This window comes from Sorex fumeus, unplaced genomic scaffold (assembly GCF_029834395.1).
Source record: "Sorex fumeus unplaced genomic scaffold, SorFum_2.1 ptg000044l, whole genome shotgun sequence".
Classification (NCBI taxonomy): Eukaryota; Metazoa; Chordata; class Mammalia; order Eulipotyphla; family Soricidae; genus Sorex; species Sorex fumeus.
In genome coordinates, this window is record NW_026606101.1 from 65,319,665 (window position 1) to 65,341,160 (window position 21,496).

General features: G+C 47.5%; 1 protein-coding gene across 2 annotated transcripts in view; it reads left to right on the plus strand.

Annotated features, from left to right (window-relative positions):
* EPHB1 (EPH receptor B1) overlaps positions 1–19,511 on the plus strand; it is a 397,511-nt gene extending 378,000 nt beyond the window's left edge. For both annotated transcript variants that reach the window (XM_056121704.1, XM_056121703.1), the window contains 4 exons: positions 6,303–6,452; positions 12,521–12,714; positions 14,466–14,621; positions 18,057–19,511. In XM_056121704.1, coding sequence (XP_055977679.1) covers positions 6,303–6,452; positions 12,521–12,714; positions 14,466–14,621; positions 18,057–18,165 — 609 coding nt within the window. In that variant the 3' untranslated portion in view covers positions 18,166–19,511. The remainder of the gene's footprint in view (positions 1–6,302; positions 6,453–12,520; positions 12,715–14,465; positions 14,622–18,056) is intronic.
* Positions 19,512–21,496: the final 1,985 nt, after the last annotated feature.

The window sequence follows — 21,496 nt, forward strand, 5'->3', positions numbered from 1 at the left end:
ATACTCACAATAGCACCTCCCTCAAACTCTTCATTCTAACTACTCAGCTCCCCCACAAACTCCCCATCCAACACCACTCCATTAGGCATCCTTGACACCCTCACACACCATACTCAGATAGATCCCAATGAACTTTTCACACCCAGACATTCAGATAACCCCCCTGAAATATTCACTCAGAACACCCACGATGCCCTCATCCACAATACGAAACCCCTTATGATTTCCTCAGCCACCACTCTTGGCCCCCATGGTACCCTCACCCACACACTCATTTATCCCCATGGCATCCTCACCCACTCAGAGGCAAGCACCATTCTTTGAGGTATGATGAGTTCCATGTGACACCACCTCTGAAGAAATGTTAGAATAACCGGTGGCAGATCCATAGGGCTGCAGTCTGAATGTTAGATCTGCCCCTCACTCCTGACAGAGTTCCTTCACAGGAGTAGCCTGGAGGATCTGCCAAGGGGACTTAGCAAGAGTTTAAAACCTGTGCCTGATAAAACTATATATTTGATGCATTTTATTCTAATGTCTGCTGCAACTGAGTTATGCAAACTGGATGACTCTTTTCATAGAAATTTATTCTCTCACGGGACCAGGGATATAGTACAGTGGTATGGCGCTTTCCTGACCTGTAGCTGACAGGGGTTTGATCCTCAGTACCCCATATGGTACCCTGAGTCCACCAGGAATGATCCTGAAGTGGAGAGTCAAGAGAAGTCCCGAACATCTTCAGGTGTGACCCCCAAACAAAATTTATTCCACAGTTCTGTAGGCTAGAGGTTCAAATTCAAAGTGTTAATCAGACATGCTTCTCCTAGGCTCTAAAATCAATGTCCCATGTCGCTCTCTTTGTTTCTGGTGGTTGCTGTCAGTCCTGAGAGTTCCTCTGCTTATAATATTCATTTCCATCTCTGCCTTGTCTTCACATGGTTATCTCCCCTGGGTGCTTCAGTGTCCTCACATGGTCTTCCCTGAGGACACCACAGGGATTTACAGCTGCCCACAAACCAGTATGAATTCATCTTATTTGGTTACATCTGCAAAGACAAAATTTCCAAATAAGGTTATGTTCCTGGCACAGGAAGTTAGAACTTGGACACAGTGCCTCCTGGGTGAGCACACTGAGCACAAAACACTCAATAAATTTTTGTTTAATAGTATGGTCAATCTGAGTGGCTTGCTTATATATACCATGTTGGATCTTCCAAATAACCCTAATATGTTTTGTAGATGACCAGCCTTTTAGAAAGTGGGTAACATAAAACTCACAACCAATGCCCGATGGTCATAAACTTGTTACTCTTAAACATCAAGGGAATTCTTCATATATCATGACTCCAGGGTTTGGTAAACTAACACCATACTCAATATTCATGAGTGTTAGGATTCTTGCTAATCTGAGACCATGCCTTTCCCAGAATGGAGGAGAAAAAGTATCATGACAGCACCCATATATTCAGAAATATTACCCCAGCAGGCATCTGTAGACTATGTAACTAGCAAGAAAATCAATACTAGACTAAGACATAGTCAATGGAAACTGCACTTGGGCATGCTGGAGGAGCAGAGTGGAGCGGGGCCTGTCCCATGTGACTGTGGCAGGTCAGTGAGTCAGCTGGCTGGCACTTCCATTACTGCTGGAGAGGGTGCTGCAAGCAGAAAGGCTTTCACGCCGATTCCTTCCACCCATTAGTTGTACCTGCTGGCAAATGTGGGCTACCAGAAGCTGCTCTGAAGCTGGAGCGATAGCACAGTGGTAGGGCATTTGCCTTGCACGCAACCAACATGGCCAACCCGAGTTTGATTCCTCCGCCCCTCTCAGAGAGCCCGGCAAGCTACCTGAGATGTATTCGATATGCCAAACACAGTAACAACAAAGTCTCCAATGGAGACTTTACTGGACCCGCTTGAGCAAATCTATGAACAACGGGAGGACAGTGACAGTGACCAGAAGCTGCTCTGAAGGTCACTATATTGGAGTTAATCTGCTAGCCAGATATCTTATTGTAGTCCACCAGGTCACGCACATGCACACATGCACATGTACACAGTCTTTAGAGTACCCCTCACCCCTGAGTAGGGGCAAGCTTTATACATGGAATATATAACACAGAAGCTCCAAGACCTGGTGCTAAGCAGGCTCTTTCTCCTGTACTCCACCGCTCAGACACCAGAATTTTTATATATACTGGCATATACATTCTCTCCTACATATATACACTTCATTCTCATACACACTCACAGTCTCAGATACAGACTGACACACACAGTCACATATGCACACTCAAATACACACATTCACACTAGTATATACAGACTTGCTCACTCACATTCTCTGACACATACATACTTACAAACACGCATATTCTCACATATGCGCACATACACACACACAACTTTATCACATATACACACTTGCTCACGTTTCCCCTGGAGCAGCTTTGGGGAAACTGGTTCCCGGGAGGATGCAGCCCCACACCCAGCAACCTCAGCGCCCTGCTCTGGTTCTGCCTCCTTTCCCTCAGGAGCCTTTCCTGTCCTCCTTCTAACTAGCAGAAACCCCATCTGCTGCCACCCCAGCCCACTCCTCTTTCTTCTGGTCCCCTCCATGGGGCTGCTCGTCACCCCCGAAGCTGACAGATCTTCTGCGGCAGACTCGTTAAAGACTCATCCCCATAATTACCACCTCTGAGCCTCAGGAGACAGCGCAGAGGGTTTGAGGTTGGAAAGTCAGAGTGAGAGTTTAATGTCACCCACTGAACGCCCCCCTCGCCTCCACTTCCGACTTTGGCTTCCCTCTGCTCTATGTGGAGGTCACTGTCCTCTGCTCTAGCAATAACTGGTGGTGACAAGCTGTCACCTGCCTGTCCAGGGCAGTGACAGGTCTTTGAGAAAGCTCTGCCACCTGCTGGGATGAGGGGTGATGATGACAGGTCAAACCCTGTGTTCACTGAGCCCCACGGGACGAGGTGCCAGGCTGTGGACCTGGCCGGCAGGTCTGCACTGTTTCACATGCAGAAGAGGCAGCCCAGCAGCTGTTGTGGTAGCCCGGGAGGTTACTCCGCACTGGGCGGAGAGGACACCTTCAGACTCCACAGCCTCCTCTTGGAGATTCAGAGGAACAATGGGCTCATCTCCCCTTCCCAACTCGGTCAGAACTGCGCAGATCAGCCACACCTCCTTCATTCAGCTCTGCACAACCATGCCATCTCCTGCTCCCACATACACTTACACTCACTTACTCACACCCACATACATTCACCTTCTCATGTACACTCACATACTCATACATTCACTCACATCCTCAGACACTGACCCATACATTCTCTCCTACATATATACACTTTACTCTCACATACACACATTCACAGTCTCATGTGCAGGCTGATACACACTCTCACATATGGACACTCACATACACACACATGCATACATTCATACTAGTATATACAGATTTGTTTACTCACACACTCTCTGACACATACATACAAACACTCCTATTTTCACATGTACAATTCACACCTCCATATATTGTGTGTCACGTACACACACAACTTTCTCACATGTACACACTCACATTCTCACATGACATACGCGTGCACTTAGATTAGTATAAAGTCACGCTGACACTCCCATATGCTCACTGACCTACTCACAATTAAATGTAGTCTTCTACCTCATTTAACCCAAATATTTTGAGAGAAAAGAGAGCCTGTTCGCTGGTCTTTGCCAGGTGACAACACCTCTCCACTAATATGGACATGCACCCTGGACTCTCGGAGATCTCAGACTCTGTTCTTTATGTGCTCAAGGGTCTGCCAAGCCCAGTTTCATGGATGCAGCCTCTCTGCCCATCCCAGGAGCCGTGCAGAGAATCCAGTAAAAAGCGTGAAGTCCTACTGGGGAGTGTGTGTGTGTGTGTGTGTGTGTGTGTGTGTGTGTGGTGGTGGTGGTGGTGGTGGTGGTGGTGGTGGGGGTGATAGTAGCCTCCTGCTGCAGCCAGCCCAGCTTTCCCCCAGGCATCTGTCACTTTCCTGGCATTTGGGCTGAGGACTTCTCTCCTCACCAGAGCGGCCGTGGTCTTAGAGGAGGTCAGGAAGCCAGATGCTACCTACGAAGGCCAGTCAGATCGCCTTTATTCTTCCCAGGCAAGGGAAAATGCACTCTATGATATGCTGTTTGCTCTCACTCTTGCTCAGATTAACCACGCACAGATTAGAAGGTATTTCTGCTAAAGTCCAATATGTATTTCTGGTACTGTGAACAGATCGTGAGAATGGTCAGTATAAAAATAGCCTCTCCCAGCCAGGGATGTGGCTCCATGTAGAGCAATCGCCTTGCATGTGTAAGCTCCTGGGTTTGATTTCCTGCTCCATGTGGTCTCCTGAGCACTGGGGCGATCCCTGAGTATCAAGCCAGAAATAGCTCCTGAACATTGCTGAAAAGATAGAATGAAAAAGAGGAGAGAAAGATAGTGAGGTAGAGAGAAAAAGAAAGAAAGAATGAATGAAAGAAAGAGAAAGAAAGAAAGAGTGAAAGAAAGAAAGAAAGAAAGAAAGAAAGAAAGAAAGAAAGAGAAAGAGAGAAAGAGAGAAAGAGAAAGAGGGAGGAAGGCAGGAAGGCAGGAAGGAAGGAAATAAGGAAGGAAGGAAGGAAGGAAGGAAGGAAGGAAGGAAGGAAGGAAGGAAGGCAGGCAGGCAGATAAGCACTAATGCCTGTGGCGACCCTGGCCAACCACGTCTGCAGTGATCCTTGAGCAGAGCCGGGTCGCTCCCACCTCCAATAGCCTCCCCCAGTCATGGCGGAAGCAAATGGGTGGGGGTTGAGAGACTTCTGTGTTTGGGTCTCCTGGAGGTAGAGTCTAGACCCCAAAAGATGTCAGGAAGTAAACTTGTCATACTTGGCACGAAGAATCAAAAGTGGGTCACGTTGGTTCCACAGAATGATGAGGTTTGAGGGCGAGTGTCCCCCCCTTCCTTCCCTACAGTTCACTCAGGCCCACAGAGCATTGGTTGTTCCCTATTCACATCTCTTCAATGCCCCTTGGCCACACCTGGTCCTCTTAGCCCAGCCTATTGCCCCTGTCCTTAGCCTGACTGGCATTGAGGACATGGCGTAGAAACAATGGCACAGAGTGAAGATCCTGACTACTAAGGTCCAGTCATGGCCTCTGGCTGCCCAATGAGAAACCGAGGAACAAAGAGCTTAAGTAACTTGTCCCAGATCGCATAGTACCAGTACCCCAACCTGACCAAAGTCTCTTAGGGCTGAGATTCTACAGAAAACCTCATACTTCCCAGCCACGTTCCCCAGCCAACCTGTCTCCAGGGGGCTCCACAACTTCCCAGAACTCTTGTCATGCCCTGAGCCTCACCCTTATTACTTTCCATCTTGTTTAATAGATTTTAAGATTCTCTTTCTTGTCTCCCTCCCTACAGCTGTCTGCACCTCAAAGGCAGGGATTCTGGCTGGGCTAGTTTGGCCATTCCTTAAAGAGCACCCTGCTCCTCAGACAGTGCTCAGTGTGTTCTTATTCATAGACAAGGAAATGAATGGGCCATACCCTTCTTAGGTTCCAGTGGGCCAAAGTCTGGCAGAGAAGCTGAGCAACACATTGGAAACTTCCAGGGAGGAGTGTGAGAGCAAGGAGAGAGAGAGAGAGAGAGAGAGAGAGAGAGAGAGAGAGAGAGAGAGAGAGAGAGAGAGACGAACCTCAGAGAAGCACTTTAGAAAGCTGTTCCTGGCCTCTGCATGTCGCTGGCCAGGAAGGACAGAGAGGCTGCTGTGTCTGCCGGACTCTCAGCCCTGGCTGTTTGCACACTGCCCAGTGAGCAAAGTCTTGCTCCTGCGGTGACACTCCAGGACAAAGGGCAGAAGCTGTTCTGGGTGATCTGGGAGTAGGTTGTTCCTCCTCTTCCCATCCGGACTCCTGCCTTCTGACCCCAGTGTTGTGACTGAGCATTCTGTGGAACAATGAAAACCCTAACTTGTGTCTCACACACTACAGAATTTCAGGTTTTACTGCATTTTGACAGTTACTCTCCTCCTACCTGCTTTTCTGAGACTGTCATCAGGATAAGTATGTTGGGCTCTGGGGAGCAAATGAAGCTTCAGTACAGGCTGTCACCCAGAGTTCTCTGTGCTTGCATGAGGTCTGAGACCCACCCAAGCTCCCAGGTTCTCCTGGCCCTGCTGTCCTCATTCACAGGACACGGCACAGGCCTGTTAAAGTCACTTCCACCTGCCTCCAGCCAGAAGCTGAACAGGGCTGACCCCGTTTCTCTTCCTTACAGGGAGGAAAGATCCCGGTGAGATGGACAGCTCCAGAGGCCATCGCCTACCGCAAGTTCACTTCTGCCAGTGACGTCTGGAGCTATGGGATTGTCATGTGGGAAGTGATGTCATTCGGAGAGAGGCCCTACTGGGACATGTCCAACCAAGATGTGAGTGTCCATGGCCCTGGGCTACCACAGGCCCTATGCAGGGAACCCTGCTGACAATGGCGTGGTTAGCCCTCCTGCATGTTTTCAGCCCATTATCTCACCTTGAAGTGTCCAAGGGGTCCAGGGACATGCTGTGACAGTCTCAGTGATCATCAAGGTCCCCAGGCTGGTTCTGGATGGCTGTGGACTGTGCGTAACTCAAGCCCTGAACTCGGCAGGGCTTTCTAGCCTGCTCCAGGTGCCCGTCTGTGCCCTCCTGTGTATGACCATGAGCTGTCTGAGGGGGAAGCTCCCATCCAGGCCTGCTGTGGTCTGGCCTGGGGTCTCTCCCTCGGCTTTCTGAGAGGATTTGCAGAGCTGGGAGATGCTCAGTGTGCTGTGGGTTTTGCAGGCGGGAGACCCAGGTGTGATCCCTGGTGGCACATGGTCCTCCTGAGGACTCCTGAGCACATAGGGAGCAGTTCACAAGGCCCTAGGCAAGTGGTCTAAAACCTAGAGGGGGAATTATAGAGCTCCCCAAAAACTCGAGTTCAAGTCCTCCTTCAGTGAGTGGGCAGCTGGGCAGGCTTCCCAAAGCGACAGGAATGGGCCCCATTCCATGCTGATCCATGCCCCTCAGGGACAAGACACAGGGGAGTTCAGAGGGTCATCTGTGCGTCACTAAGGAGGGCATTCTGGGGGAGGGCTCTTTGTTTCCTACCAACAGGAGGCGAGGATTGCTTTGTTAAGGCTCCACTGAAAAGTCCTCCCTGCTGCTGCGCACCCTTGCGGTCCCCTGGGACCACTTCTCCTTTTGTGTTCTGAATACCCAGCTTCTAAAGCCCACACAACTCCATTCTTCCTTCCTTCATCCAGACCACCCCTAGGGGGTTCATTTTCTCAGCTTGTAAGCAACAAAAGGCAGGACTGACCGCTGTCTAGGCAGGACTGACCGCTGCCCCTGTGTGCGTGAGCTCTGGCACGCTTGGGAAATGATCCTTCGCCACATCCTGTCTCCAGCCAGGTCAGGAGCCATGGCAGTCACCCAGATCATTAAGCAAGGGGGTGATCTGGAGGCTCAGGCAGCAGGGCTGCTGGGCCAAGGCTCCCAGCTCCCTTGGGTGCAGCGGCTTCAGCGCTGAGCCGGTGAAAAGGCTGCATCCATAACCAGGTCCCTGATGCCGACCTGGTCTAGGTCCTCTATTATCCAGGATTATCCATGCCTCGAGTGGGTGGGCACCTGGAGTGTGTCAAATCAGCAAGTGTCAGAACTGATGCCCAGACTGCTTGCATGAATCCAGCCGCACCCTGGTTCCGTCCAGACGGCAGCCAGATGGGATAGAATTGTGAGCCACTGAGAGCAGAGCCCATCCTGTCCGCCCAGAGGCTTTAATCCGATTAAGAACAATTCTGCACACTAGAATGAATTATGCAATTGTCTGACAGGCAAGATTTGACATTCAAGATAGTCTCAGTGAATGCACCCACCTATGCTGAAACAAAGAGAATATCTGCTGGTAGACTTCCCAAATTCCCAAATCATCCATTCCACGAATGCTCTATGCATGCTAACTGTGACGAAGCATTGTGCCTGCTGGTTCTGCTGGGACCTGGGATGAGGGCTGGGGGGTCACAATCCAGCGTGGCTAATACATGGGAGTGTGGAGACACTTCAGTGGGGGAGGGAGGACTTCCCATATATGTGATGCTGACCTGGGCTTCAAAGGGACTGAGAATATCTGCAAAGTAGTTTATTCTAATTGTGTTGCGCTTCTCTAAAATAATGCCGTGAAGCCCGGTGCTGCTCTCTGCAGAAGGGGTGAGGACCGGGGGCTTTTCTAGGCCTTCTGAACTGGCCTGGGAGAGAGCCAGCCGCGGCTGGGCCCGCAGCCCCACTCATCGGAAACCACTGAGGTGGCGACAGTAAAGGATTTTACAGATGACAATTGAAAAGCTTTAAGAAAGAGAATTGCAGAGGCAAGTCGGAGTGCTGGTAATTGGGCTTCTGGAGCCCAGGAAGGTCTTTGAACATGTACAGAGAGTTTGTCAGCCAGAGAGAGAACTTGGAAGTTGTGCTGCTCGGGTCTGATTGACAGAGATAATGAGAGTGGCAGTATCTGTGGCGAGGAGCTGCGGTTTTATTGAAACATCAGAGCTCAGCTTAACCCCCTCTGCCCTGGTTCCTCTACTGCTCTGAGCTCCTCCACTTCCTCTCCTATGTGTGGGATCGCACTGCAGAAGAGGGAGGTTGCTTAGGGCAGCCTGGTGCCCTGCAGAGACACCCTAGAAGGGGAGAGGCTTTAGTTGTTCTAGTTCCTTCCCTGGAGGCTGGTTCTGATGCCCTGGGGTCAGACCACAGGCTTCCCCACCATTTCCAGCTGCAAGTGAGTATCATAGCCACTGCTTGGTATTCGCAGACCATCCCTGCCCCTTGACCCCAGGACATTTGCTTGCATTGACCTTTGTGATGGCCCAGAGAGCTGCCTTGGTTCTTTGAGTGGTGGTGAGCAGCCAGCAAGGGGATAGTGTCTTCCTTGGACCACTACAAGCCCACTTTCTAGAGGCCCCCCATTTGGAGACCTATAACCCCCCCAATTTTTTCAACATCCATTTCTCTCATCCTGTTTTGGAGCAAGGAAAGGGGCTCTGACCTCACTCTAATTTTCCATTTTCTTAATAGGAAACCCCTCTGCACACCGCTCCCCCGTACCCCAAACCTTGGGCCTTGTCTTTCTACAAGTTTAAAGGTCTTCACTGTGCTTAAGGCCACACTTGAACCTGAATCAAATGAAGGTATTTTACCCCCCTCCCCTGTTTTTTATACCTACCATTGAGGCAGGAAGGATAGTGATCCAAAGTCCCATTAGAGGACTGAATTTTTTTTAATAATGATATTTTAATTAGATTATAAATTATATGTCCTCGGAACATTTGGAAAACACCCAATTCCTTAGAAAGGAGAATACAAATCTCCAAAGGCCTAGCCCTTCGGGGAAAGCCTGACCAGATCAATGTGACCTCTGCACCAATTAATGACCGACATGGGCTTTATTTCTTTGGGGTGAAGGATAAAAGCTTTTCTTTCATTATCTGTGCAAGAATCATTCATGCTCTTGGAGTATCCACTTAAGTAATAGCAACAAAATGATCTAGAGGAACTAGTAAGTGACATAAAGTCCCGTATTGTTTAAAAAAGGCCTGAAAGGGATCCCCATGGCTCTTTTCTATCCTGAAAGGAGAAAAATAGGAATGTTGGTGTGATTAGGTGCCTGCTGTGGGCTTGCTTTCCTGTCAAAGATTGTCTTCCTGAACCTCCGAGTGATCAGGAGAGAAACCATTCCCGTCAGCATAGCACACAGCTGCTAGCTCCACCTTTAGGGAGTTGGGATGCTTTTCAAGATTCTGGAGCCAGTAAGATGTGGAACTTGGATTTGTCCCACTGACCTGAGGCCCAGGCCCCTTCCTCACTAGGCCTTGCCAGTACCAGCTTTGCCCACAGACGTGCTCTCTGCTCACCACAGGGAGAGAGAAGAGCCAGTCTTTTCTGTCCTCTGGGAAAGAAAGCACCCAGACAAACAGCGAGTTCACACCTCTGACTACCTTGAAACACTCCAAGGAGACGCATGCTGTGAGACCAGGGGGAGGCGTGAGGCTGCACTGGTGCTACACTCCCCGGCAGAAGATCCCATGCGTACTGAGAGGTTCTCCAGGCTCTTCATGCTCTGGCACATGTGTCCTGATGTAGAAACTTAGGAGAGTTTCTTCTTGTGAGGGGAACATGACATTCGGGCCTCTCTGGGACCCTTACATCAATTTGAGCAGAGACCTAACAGTTTAGGGAACATGAGCTGCCCTGTCCCGGAAGGCTTTGAGGGTCTCTTGTCTCGTGGGATATTATTTTTCACTTGAACCCCTCCTGAGGCCTTACCTAGTTTGTCTTCAGGGAACCCAGGAAGAACTTGGTGGGCATCCGATGGGAAGTCTCATTTGTCCTGTTGGTGAATGGAGACTCGGTGCCTGGCCTCTTAGTCTGACTGCCTGGAAGGACCCTTGGAAAGCGGGGAGATGGAGGGCCAGGCTGATGGACCTGAGAGCCACACAGCCTCAGGGATTACTGGGATTGTACCACTCCCATTTCCGACAATGAAAATGCCCAAAAGTCACAGAGACTGTGACAGGCTGAGATTGCAGCGGCACCCCTCCACCAAACCAGGAACCAGAAAGCCTGAGATTTATCCCAAGCCCTTCCAAGGACTAGCTGTGAGCCCTTGAGCAAGTCATTTCTACTGCTAGTGCCTCTGTTTCCCCTGGAGAAATGGGGCAACAATGCCCTTTCAAGGTCATTTGATTGACAGAGAACAATTTGTTAGCTGATATGCTACATGATTGAAAAGTGAATGTTCCAGTCCCTGCTTCTTCAGAGAGTGATCAAATCAGGTCTGCCTGGTATGCTGACTTGTTTTTCCACCACACTGAATAGGAGTAATACACGCGATTATCTCTAATGACTTCAGGTTATCATATTTTCTCATGCCCCATCTCATGTCCTGTATATGTGCATCGAATTTATAAATAAGTATAGAATTTATAAAAATATAAACTGATATAAAATACTTTCTGACCAATTTCCAAAGTGGAAAATAATAATAATAATAATAATAATAATAATAAAAAACAAAAATAATCAGCTGCAATGAACATTTTTTTTTTGAGTGGAGGAAAAATCACCTGAAATTTTGTAAACTCTAAATTATTCCCTGTGTTGCTGAAAATGCTGGAAATGCCCATTTTGGTATAAAATCAATACATATCATTTTAAAAAAATAAACATACAGATAAGCAAAAAGCAAAGCCTTAGGGACATTTCTATTGTCATCTGCCAAAAGACCACTTCTGCTCACTGCTCACAATGGGTCTGCCTTTCTGGGGCCTCTGTGTGTGCGTATCTGCATTGCTCCAGGATTATGTTGGTTTTAATACAAAGGATACACTACACCTGCAGTTATGCTGCCTGCTCTCTTCCTAATTCTGTGAATAGGTCTCTTTTTTAAAAGTCATTTTCCCCACCACCTTAAGGCTGATATTGGGAGCCAGAAACCACCTTAAGGATTTTACTGGGTGCCAGAAACCACCTTTAGGCTTAAATTGGGTGCCAGAAAACGCCTTAAGGCTCAAATTGGGTGCGAGGCCTTAAAGGGTGTTAGGAGTATATGGAAGTAAATTCATATGTTTAGTGCTGGCTCGTTTACAATTATTTTTGCTTTAACAAAAAGCATAGAGCAGGCATCACTGATTTGAGTGAATTAGAGATTATGAAGCAAAGTGTGAAAAACACAATTTGAAAGACAGAAAAAAGTCCTTAAAGGTCCCAACTCTTTACAAAATGATTTCCGAGAGCCTATAAAAATGACCACAATTGGAGATAATCATTTTAGATCAGCCTGCAATTTTGACTATTATCATTATACTGAAACCAATTATTTTAACCAAATTATCTTCTACCCAAATCTTGTGAATGCCTCATGAAGATGAAGGCAGACATTATGTAGGACCAATCTAGAAAGTTCTCTAACATGGAGCAGGATTTTTTTTTCAAATACTGGGGTCTTTCAGTCTGCTCTTTCTGTGAGTAGTGAAAGGGAGAGGTTGTGATGGTCTTTAGAGGGTCCCCCTCAAAGCAGAGGGCTCACGGGGTTCCCCATGGTTCTCCATGTGCCATTGTATCCTCTTTCTGGGTGCCGTTGGCTGCCAGTGAGATTGAACTGAACTTACCTGGTGCCCTCTCCAGAGAGAAGCTAAGGCCTCCTCAGCCCATTCTCCAATAAGCTCATTTTGAATAGAGGTGCAGTGATGGTCAAACCCTGTGACTGGTGCTGGGGACACAAAAGGACAGTGAGATGTCATTTCTGCTTTTTGAGAGCCTGTGATGGGGGTGGGGGAAGCCAAGTATACATCAAGTTCCTTTCAGTGGTGTGGATGGAGGCACTGAAAATGGTCCCCAGTCACTGAGGATCCGTCATCAGCGCTCGTGTGAATAATAGGTGATGGCTTGGCCCTCAGTCATGTCTGTTCTCGTGTGGATCATGCAGGTCATTAATGCCATTGAGCAGGACTACAGGCTGCCCCCACCCATGGACTGCCCAGCTGCTCTCCACCAGCTCATGCTGGACTGTTGGCAGAAGGACCGAAACAGCCGACCTCGCTTTGCAGAGATTGTCAACACCTTGGACAAGATGATCCGGAATCCGGCAAGTCTCAAGACTGTGGCAACCATCACCGCCGTGTGAGTCTGGTGGAGCAGGGTGGTTCCCGGACTTGGATGTCTTACAAGGGGAGTGCGTGCATCCTTGTTTTGAGCAAAGATATCACTGATGAGTGGGTGTACACCTGGAAACTCTGAAGTTTTCCTTTCTTTCTTCCATCCATCTTTCTAAGATATTCCCCACCTCCTGCATGGGAATAGACAAAAGTTCAAGGTATCTCTCTGTGTCTCTACCTGCCATTGGCTTCTGAAGGGCTAGGCTCTTCGGATGGGCTCTGTAGCAGCTGAGCCCCATCTGAGCTGATTGGTATGAGAATCTCCCCCCATTCCTATTTCTAGAAGACACCCTTTCTGTTAACTGTGCCATTCTGCTAGGCAGGTGGAGACGCAGACTTGGCACCTTAAGCGACACATTATCCAGTAAAGGCCCAATTGCTATGGAACAAAGACTTACAAAAGGAATTGAATTTGTTACGAGCAAGTGTATAGAACAACTGTCAGCCACTGTCAGCATGCATTACTCTTGCAGATTTGCTGTGTTGACTCACCACTTATCCACCATTTCAACCAAAATGTATTGGGTACATTTGTGCCAAACACAGTGCCAATTGTTGGCACTATAGAATGAACAGGATAAACACGATTCTGCCTCATACGGGCTTAGATCTATGTCTAAGAAGAAGGGATCAATCAGATGGTCACCCAAAGAAGTGCAGGAATGAGGCTGAGGCCTCAGTGGTAGGGAAATGCTGAGCCTGGAGAGGAGATACTATGTGCCAGCAGCTTTGCCGAGAGCTGAAGAGCAAGGAAGTATGAGCTGCATACCAGGGTCACAGGAGCAGAGGAACATGGGTTTTAGGCCCAGAGCACAGGTGTGCAGAGGCCTAAAGGTGGGAAGAACAGGGCTTGAGGGTGGGAAGGACAGTTTGCAAGGTTTGAGGCGGAGTTAGAACTGGAGGCCTGGACAGGGGCCAGACCCAGAGAGCCTGCAGCCCTGCCATGGTTTCTGGGCTGGGTTTTTGAGAGCCAGGTGCGTTCACCAGAAGTTTTTACATAAAACAGGGTCAGATGAGGGTATTTCACTTTTATCAGAGTGCAAGGGGAGTGGAGAGAAGTAGCTGTGGGTGGCTATAAGAATAGTGCTGTCCTAAAGAGAAGAAGTTGCCAGCAATCAGGCAAGGGTGAGGGAAAGAGTGGCTGGTTTGAGGAACCCAGGAGATGAAATTTCTGTTACTTGGTGGAGGCATGGGCATGGGTGTGGAAGATGAGGGAGGTGTCAGAGCAGCACCTTGATTTCTGGCCTAGGGACCTGATTGTCTGCTTGGAGAATGTGCCAGAGAAAGTCAACAGTGAGCTATCCTCTTTTATTCATTTCAAGTAGCTGCAGATGTAGTCAGAAGGAAAAATGTGACTAGATTTGGGGCAGTTCTAAACTGTCTGTATATTAAAAGTATCTTCAGATGGTGACATCCTCAGATTTCAGTTTATACAGGAGACATAGGCCTTCTCTTCCTTTCAGACTACAGGCTTATCCATTTGCCCATATGGGCTGATGGACATATGGCAGCACCAGAGGTAGGGGACTGGCCACATGGCCTTGAGCAGTCCTTCCAACCCAGGATTCTTTAAGGAAATAAGGGTCTGCTCAGGGCCTTCTGACCCAATGTCATGGTTGGTCGGGGCTGCTGTTCTCTGTGGAATCAGGCCGTTGTCCCGAGCCTGGAACCCCAGGACTGCAGTTGTGGGTTCACCTGCTGCACTCTGTCTCGCAGGCCTTCCCAGCCTCTGCTAGATCGCTCCATCCCAGACTTCACAGCTTTCACCACCGTGGACGACTGGCTCAGTGCCATCAAAATGGTCCAGTACAGGGACAGTTTCCTCACCGCCGGCTTCACCTCCCTCCAACTGGTCGCCCAGATGACATCAGAGTAAGTGAAGCAGGAGGGATGTCCAGCTCGTGACAGAGCAGTTGGGTTCTTATCCTGCTGTGGCCAGAGCTCTGCTCATGTGCAGAACCCAGCCTGGCAGGGAAGAACCTCAGCACGGTGGGGGCGGGAGGGGGAGGCGGAGCCTCTGGGTCCCAAATGAGAATCCTTCAAAGTCTCAGCCATATGTCATTGAATCTAATCACCGAGTCCCTCTCCATTTAAGTTTCTAAACCAAACCCATCAAAGGGAGCCTCCAGATGGAAAGAGCACAGCTAGCCAGCACTGTCAACAGCGTGGCAGAAAGAAGCATCATCCTGAATTATCAGTGGCCTGCATGGGGTAGGGATTCTACATGGGTACAGACGCAAGAGCACTTATGAATTCACACATTCCCTTTCCCCCAAATGATTTATCTGTTTGCAGCTCCCAGGAGAACATGGAGGGATACCAAAAATTAAATTATTCAAATAATTTGAGAGCCAGGGAGTCTTAAAGAGCCCCTCAATGCATCCCTTCCCCCACCAAGGTTTGAAGAGCACCCCTTTGGGGGAATGTTAATAGCTTCTCCCTGCAAGAAAGGTCCCATGGTCAAATACATTTGGGAGACACTGAACACTTTGTCACTCTCTCAGAAATTCAGTACCTGTATTATCCTGGGAAAGGCCATGAGAAATTCTGAAGAAAGAGAAGAAAGCTATTCCTAATTATGAAATACCACAGAGGTGAATTTTTGAGGGGCAGAGTGTAATGAACTGGTGTTTGTATCTCATTCCACCCTCTCTGTTCAGCAGAATCAGAAAGTAGGGGAGGGGAAGGTCTGAAGTTAGCACTCAGGAGTGGCAAAGCAGGGATGGATTTCCTGGCAACCAGTTCCACATTCCGCCTGTCAGTGCCAAGCATTTGACCACCCTTCTACCCCTGGAAATTGCTCACAGCTCCTGCTGTCTGATTCTAAACTCCAACTCATTGCTCTGGCGTGTCCTGAGACTGGGCCTGTGGTGTTTCAAAGATTACAGGTGATTCTCATGTGTGGCCAGTTAGAGATATACTGGATGAAGTTATCGAGGGTTGAACTTGGAAATCTTCCCTTGCCCAGAGGGTATCTTACCAGTTGACTTAAGTGCAAAATAAACCAGCAGCATTGGGAGTGGTGGCTTGTAACATGCATGCGGTAGGTGGAAGACCCGTCCTTCCAGCTGGAAGCACATACATACTGATTTCATCTCCTGTTACATGTCAGGCACAGTTCTAGGGTTTATAGTTTCCTGCTAAGTCCCATTAGTTTCTGAGTGTGGGAGAGAGGGGTGGTCATGCATCCCCAGGAGCTAAATGCCAAAAGTATGGCTTCTTGACACTTGGGTTTGTGTCTCAGCTTCCTGCTTTGCAGCCTTCTTTCTGGAATCCAGCACCACCTCTTTAGGGTTTGTTCTTATCAGAAATGAAGGGATCACCTCCTTTATTCAGGCATGCTTCATGCCTTGGAACCATTAAATAGCAGTATTTATTTTTGTAAATCTGAGTTCTTTTCCTGGGAATGCCTCTAAAACACAATCCTACTATTATGAATTATTGTTAAGCAACAAAAAAGGGGGCTCTGGGGGCTGGGAAATCAGCATTTCCATCTTGGAGAGTTGCATGTGAATTTCAAAGGGAATAAAGGGGTCTGTGGAGATGGGGCTGCTCCTGCGACCTGCCTTCAGAGTTGATTCCTTCAGAAGGAATGGAATGAAATGATTTTCTCTGTTTAGGAAGAGCCACATGAAGAAGAAGAAGAAGAAGAAGGGGAAAGATGGAAAGGAAATTGAAACTGGAAATTAAGGAGTTTAGTTCAAAGTCAAAAATCTTCACACTATTGGAGCAATTCGCTTCTTTTGTTGAGAGATGAAACATGGGAAATGGAAAGCCAGTTAAAGAAATTGTGGGACAATTTGTAATTTCAAAATCAAGTACATCCCTCAGAAGTATTTGCTAAAAAGACACGGGCAATTAGACAGACTAAGCTGCCACAGCGCATGGGCACCAACTGTCAGCTAAAAGAAAGGGGATGAGGAGAGCTGCAGCATTGTGGAAGGGGGTCAGCACAGGGGCCTGAGGGGGTGGGGGGCACAGGTACATAGTGCATAGGCTGCTGTGCTTTCAAGGGCAGGGGCTAGGGGCTGGACATATAGTCATAATCTTAGACCTGTTAGAATGTTCTTTGACCCTGCAGGGGGGCCAAAAGACAGTCTGAATTTGAACCCAAATTCCATCACCACTTTCTTTCTATGTGATCTTAAACTGGCTTCTTCTCTGAGCCCCGCTTACCTTGTCTGCAAATAGGCAGATAATGGTAGTGCATGTTCCATTGGCTTGTAGCAAAAGGTAAATAAAATAGTGTATGAGAAGCACTTGGCCTACTGCCTGCCTATAGGATACACAGAAGATATGATTGCTGCTAAATTATCATCATTGATTTTGAGTGATATGCCAATATATGTGAAATGCTTCCATAGGTATAAACCAGATAGTGGTGTAAGAGCACATAAGAAACACTTGGAGAATGCTATGTGTGATTACTCTTCTTTTAAGAACAATGCCTGGGTGTCCTCAAAGTCAAATATAAGCCATGAACTGGTTCATATTAAGCCTCATGCCTCAAAGATGAATTTTACTCAAACCCTACCCTAAACATATTCCTTGGATTCCTGCTTGGGCAGATATTTGAAAGTTATTTTGAGATCATCTCTCTAAAAAATTCATGACATTAAAATTCAAACAGAGGCAGAAAATGGAAACTCAGGGGAAAAATATCAGAAAACCAGGCAAGACCAACATCTTCTCGATCTCGGTGGGTGAACGCTAATTTAGTCAGAAAGCTCCACAGAATAACTGAAGTTCCCATACAGTGTGCACTTGGAGTACTAATAAATGGTAGGGAAAGTTGCAGTGTACCTAGGGCCACAGGCACAATGAAGGGGCTATTCAGAACCTCTTGAGCAGAGTAAAGGAAGCACAGCATCTCTGGGGTGTCTAAGCTGAAGGGGCGTCACACACAAGGCCATCACTTAGACCACATGCAGCTAAGAAAATAGCTAGTTAATGGTTGGCAAAAGACTCAGATAAACAAATGTGGGGTGGGGGCAGAACAATAGTACAGTGGATAGGGCACTTGCCTTGCACATGGCTGAACTGGGTTCAATTCCCAACGCCCATTATGTCACCCCTCCCCCAAGTGATTCCTGAGCACAGAGCCAGGGATAAGCCTAGAGTACCACATGGTGTGGTCCCTTCCCTCCTTCAAAACAAAAAACTAAAAATATGTGGACTCATCGGATTCTAAATTCTTATTTATCTCCCAGGTTCTTACCAGGAGATTGTCTTCAAAGATGCTTATTGATCTTTGAAAAGCTGTTCTAACACTAAAGTGCTTTCCTTTGTGATTTTTCCCCCTCTTAGAGATCTCCTGAGAATAGGGGTCACCTTGGCAGGCCATCAGAAGAAGATCCTGAACAGCATTCATTCTATGAGGGTCCAAATGAGTCAATCACCAACGGCAATGGCATGAGAGCTCGCATCTTCTGAGAGGAGGAGAGGAAGGAAAAGGACCTGGCTCAAGAGGGGATCCAGAGCTTGACCACTGCGGGATGTTCTTGAGAGACGGGCTTCTCCACTGAAAATTGCATCATCATCCATGAAGAACAAAATGGACCTGTTCCTGGGAGACACCCTTCAATCTCTCAGTGAACAAAGCATGTGGAGGATGCCTCGGGAAACCAAATATAGAATTATGAAAATGAAAATGAAAAGGTGATATTCAACAGAAGTGAAAAGAAAACAGTGTGCGTGTGGGGGCAGAGAGCAGGTAGCTTACACCCGGAAGCCAGGGGGGTGAGGCCGTCTGCCCACAGGAAGAAAGGGAAGGAGGTCGAGGAAAGAAACAGAAGCACTTTTCCATTTCTTCCTCACCAATGACATTCTTTTCTTTTCTCCTTTCATACTTCCCCCCACCGCGCCCCGAGAGTCCTCTCCCTTCTCCCACATCCATGTCCCTTTGCTCATGACTTGTGTAGGGAAGTTTCTTCAAACAAACCCAGCTCCTGAGTCTCCAGATGTTGTTCTGTCAGTTGCCAAAGGACTTTGCTGACCACTGCATGGGGGATCCAACCAATTCAATTAATGTCTTCATATTGAAGAAGAGATGTACCTTCAATTGAAAACCTTGTTTTTCTTTTGTTTGCATTTTCTGCAAAAAGGAAAAAGACACCACAAATTGGAGAAAAAAAAGAAAAAGAAAAAAAAACCTGTTTCCGTGTGCAAAAGCACGCTATGTATGTCTGTGTTCTAAAATGATTGTGCTTGTTCGTATCAGATGCAGACAAGAAAGAATCGGGAAGTCTTTGCTCCCAGGAAACCGGAATGTGGGGTGGGTTTGGCTTTCTGGGTGGCCCGCTGGCCAGCTAGCCCCATGGAGAGAGGTTAGGGAGAAAATTGAAGTGAAAGGGGGCAACAATTCTCAAGAGCTTGAAAATTAAGACAGGAAACAGGTGAGTGGTTTGAATTGGATGCAGTGTGGGACACTCTAGAATGATACTGACGGGTGAATTATTCTTGTTAACGTCTGAAGAGAAGGAGAAGGACGGTGTTTCTGGAAAATGTTCTTCACATGCTTGGAATCTGCGATTCAAGAGGTGGCGAGGGAGAGTCCTCTGATCTTATCTGTGGACCGACTGTGGCCGTGTGGCACAAGGAATGCTTCAGATGTGTCTGTGTTTCTCTTTTTTGTTCTTCGTGTACCTCATTGTTCAATTCACTTTTGTAAATTCCGCTTAACATGGAAATATTTTTAATTTCTCCTTTTACCTTAATCTCCTTGCTAATTTTATCTGTCTAATTAAAATGAGCAGAAGCATGTCTGGGTTTACGTAGAATGGTGTCAGAGTGTGTCTTCTGGCCCCTGGTGTTTGTCCTCAAATTATGAAAGAACATTAACTGCTGGGCTTCTTCCCCCTAGTAGCACTTCCTGTATCTCTGACCTCTAAGTAAAAGGCATCATAATCTCTCTCACTGACGTGATGCAAAGGGTGAATTCAATCACTTTGAGGCTCTAAATCCTTGACTGTGTGGCTAATAAAAACAATCACTACTCAGATAGGATCAATCCCAAATTCACTTTGCTCACTGCATTTGAGCTCACATTCAGGCCTGTTTTGTCAAAATCCCTAAAGATGGACCTGTGGATGCAGAGTTGGATGGGAGGCAGTGACCTGCTATTCTCTTGTGCTTTATTTCATATTTTCTTAAGGAGGGATTAGATACCCCCAGTTCTGGGGAACTTTGAGTTTGGGGCAGCCTTGCCTTCTGAAGTCAGGAGCCAAGATACTCTGAAGCAGGATCCCCTTTCAAAGATGCTCATTGGCCAAGGCTAAAGATTGTACCAGGGGGATTGCATCATAGTGCTTAGCCCCTGGGCAATGGGAGAATGTGGATAGAATTCAGTTCATCAAAGTACAAATGAGCATATAGGGCCCCAGTGCAGCCACAGAGAAAAAGAAAATTTCCATCCATATTAATAGTTAGCCAATTCTACACATAATTTGCTAATTACTCCAATGACTTCAATCCATGAAGTGTCTTACAAGTCTAGGCAATCTGGTTAATATACCCTCAATTTTCATAGAAATGATTTTTGATTTTTCACCAAATTCCTTGTACATTTGGAATCCTCCCCAGACCTCCACACTAATGCCAGCCTTTCTTTTGCTCATGAACAAGGCAAAGTCAAGGTGAAGGCTACGCCCTGCACTTTATTTGGTTGTACCATAATATCCCACAAAGCAGAGGTGGACAGGAGCAGGAGGAAGAGGAAGAGAAAGAGAGAAAGGGTCAGGAAGGGAGGAAGAGAAAGACAATGAAGAAGGGAAAGGGATAGTGGTGTGGATGGAGGAAGGGAGATATGAAGGAGAGAGGACTGTAGTAAGAGGGAGGAAGATGGGGAGGATGGAGGGAGAAGAAGAAAGAGGCATGGTTCTCAGTGGTAAGAGCAGAACTAAACTCCTGCCACCCTTTTATTCACAAGCCCTCTGTAGCACCATGGGACCATGTCAACTTCTCTGAGCCTCAGTTTCCCAGTGTGTGTAATCAGAAAAACAGTTGCCTCTGATGAAGAGCAGTGTTCCTGTGCTGTGCATGATGCAGAAAACCTTACATCTGTTAGCTTTTCCTCATGGGGATCTTGTGAAGTGGAAGCAAATGCATTGGTGTTCTTGGTTTTTAGATGAAGAAGCAGAGACAAAGATCTTTCCTCTATAGAACACACGAGGGTAGGGTCAGGATTTTCACTCCACACCTTCCCAGGGAGCTGCAGTGCTCTTACACAAGCATGCATCAGTACGTGCTAGAGTAAGTCTACAGAGCGCTCCAGGACTCCATCACCAGCTTTCTGGTTCAGTTGAGCTGAAGTGGAATCTGGGAATAGGCGTTTCTCAAAAGTTACCAGATGGCATGACTCTTGCCTAAGGAATTTGAGAACTGCTACATTCTACTGACCTGCCTTCCTGGAACTAGTGATAATAGAAGCAAAGACTTTGACTCAAAAGATCACAGTAATTGAGCATTTGGAGCTTCCCCTGAAAGGGGGACTGGCCTCTCACTCTCTAGCTTGCAGGGAGCAGAGGCTAGTCTGTTGCACAGAGGGGTTCGTGCCCACCAGTACTTTGGCACCAAGGACTGTACTTACACCTTCAGATGAAACTTGGGGTAGCGGGACCCCCTCCTTGGCATTTCAGCTACAAATGTTGCTTCATTGTCTTCCTGGGACTGAGTCCAACTAAGATTCTGTCTGAAAAAATACAAATTGGCTGAAGCCAGAGGACAGGTGGCTGTGCAGGGAAGTCCAG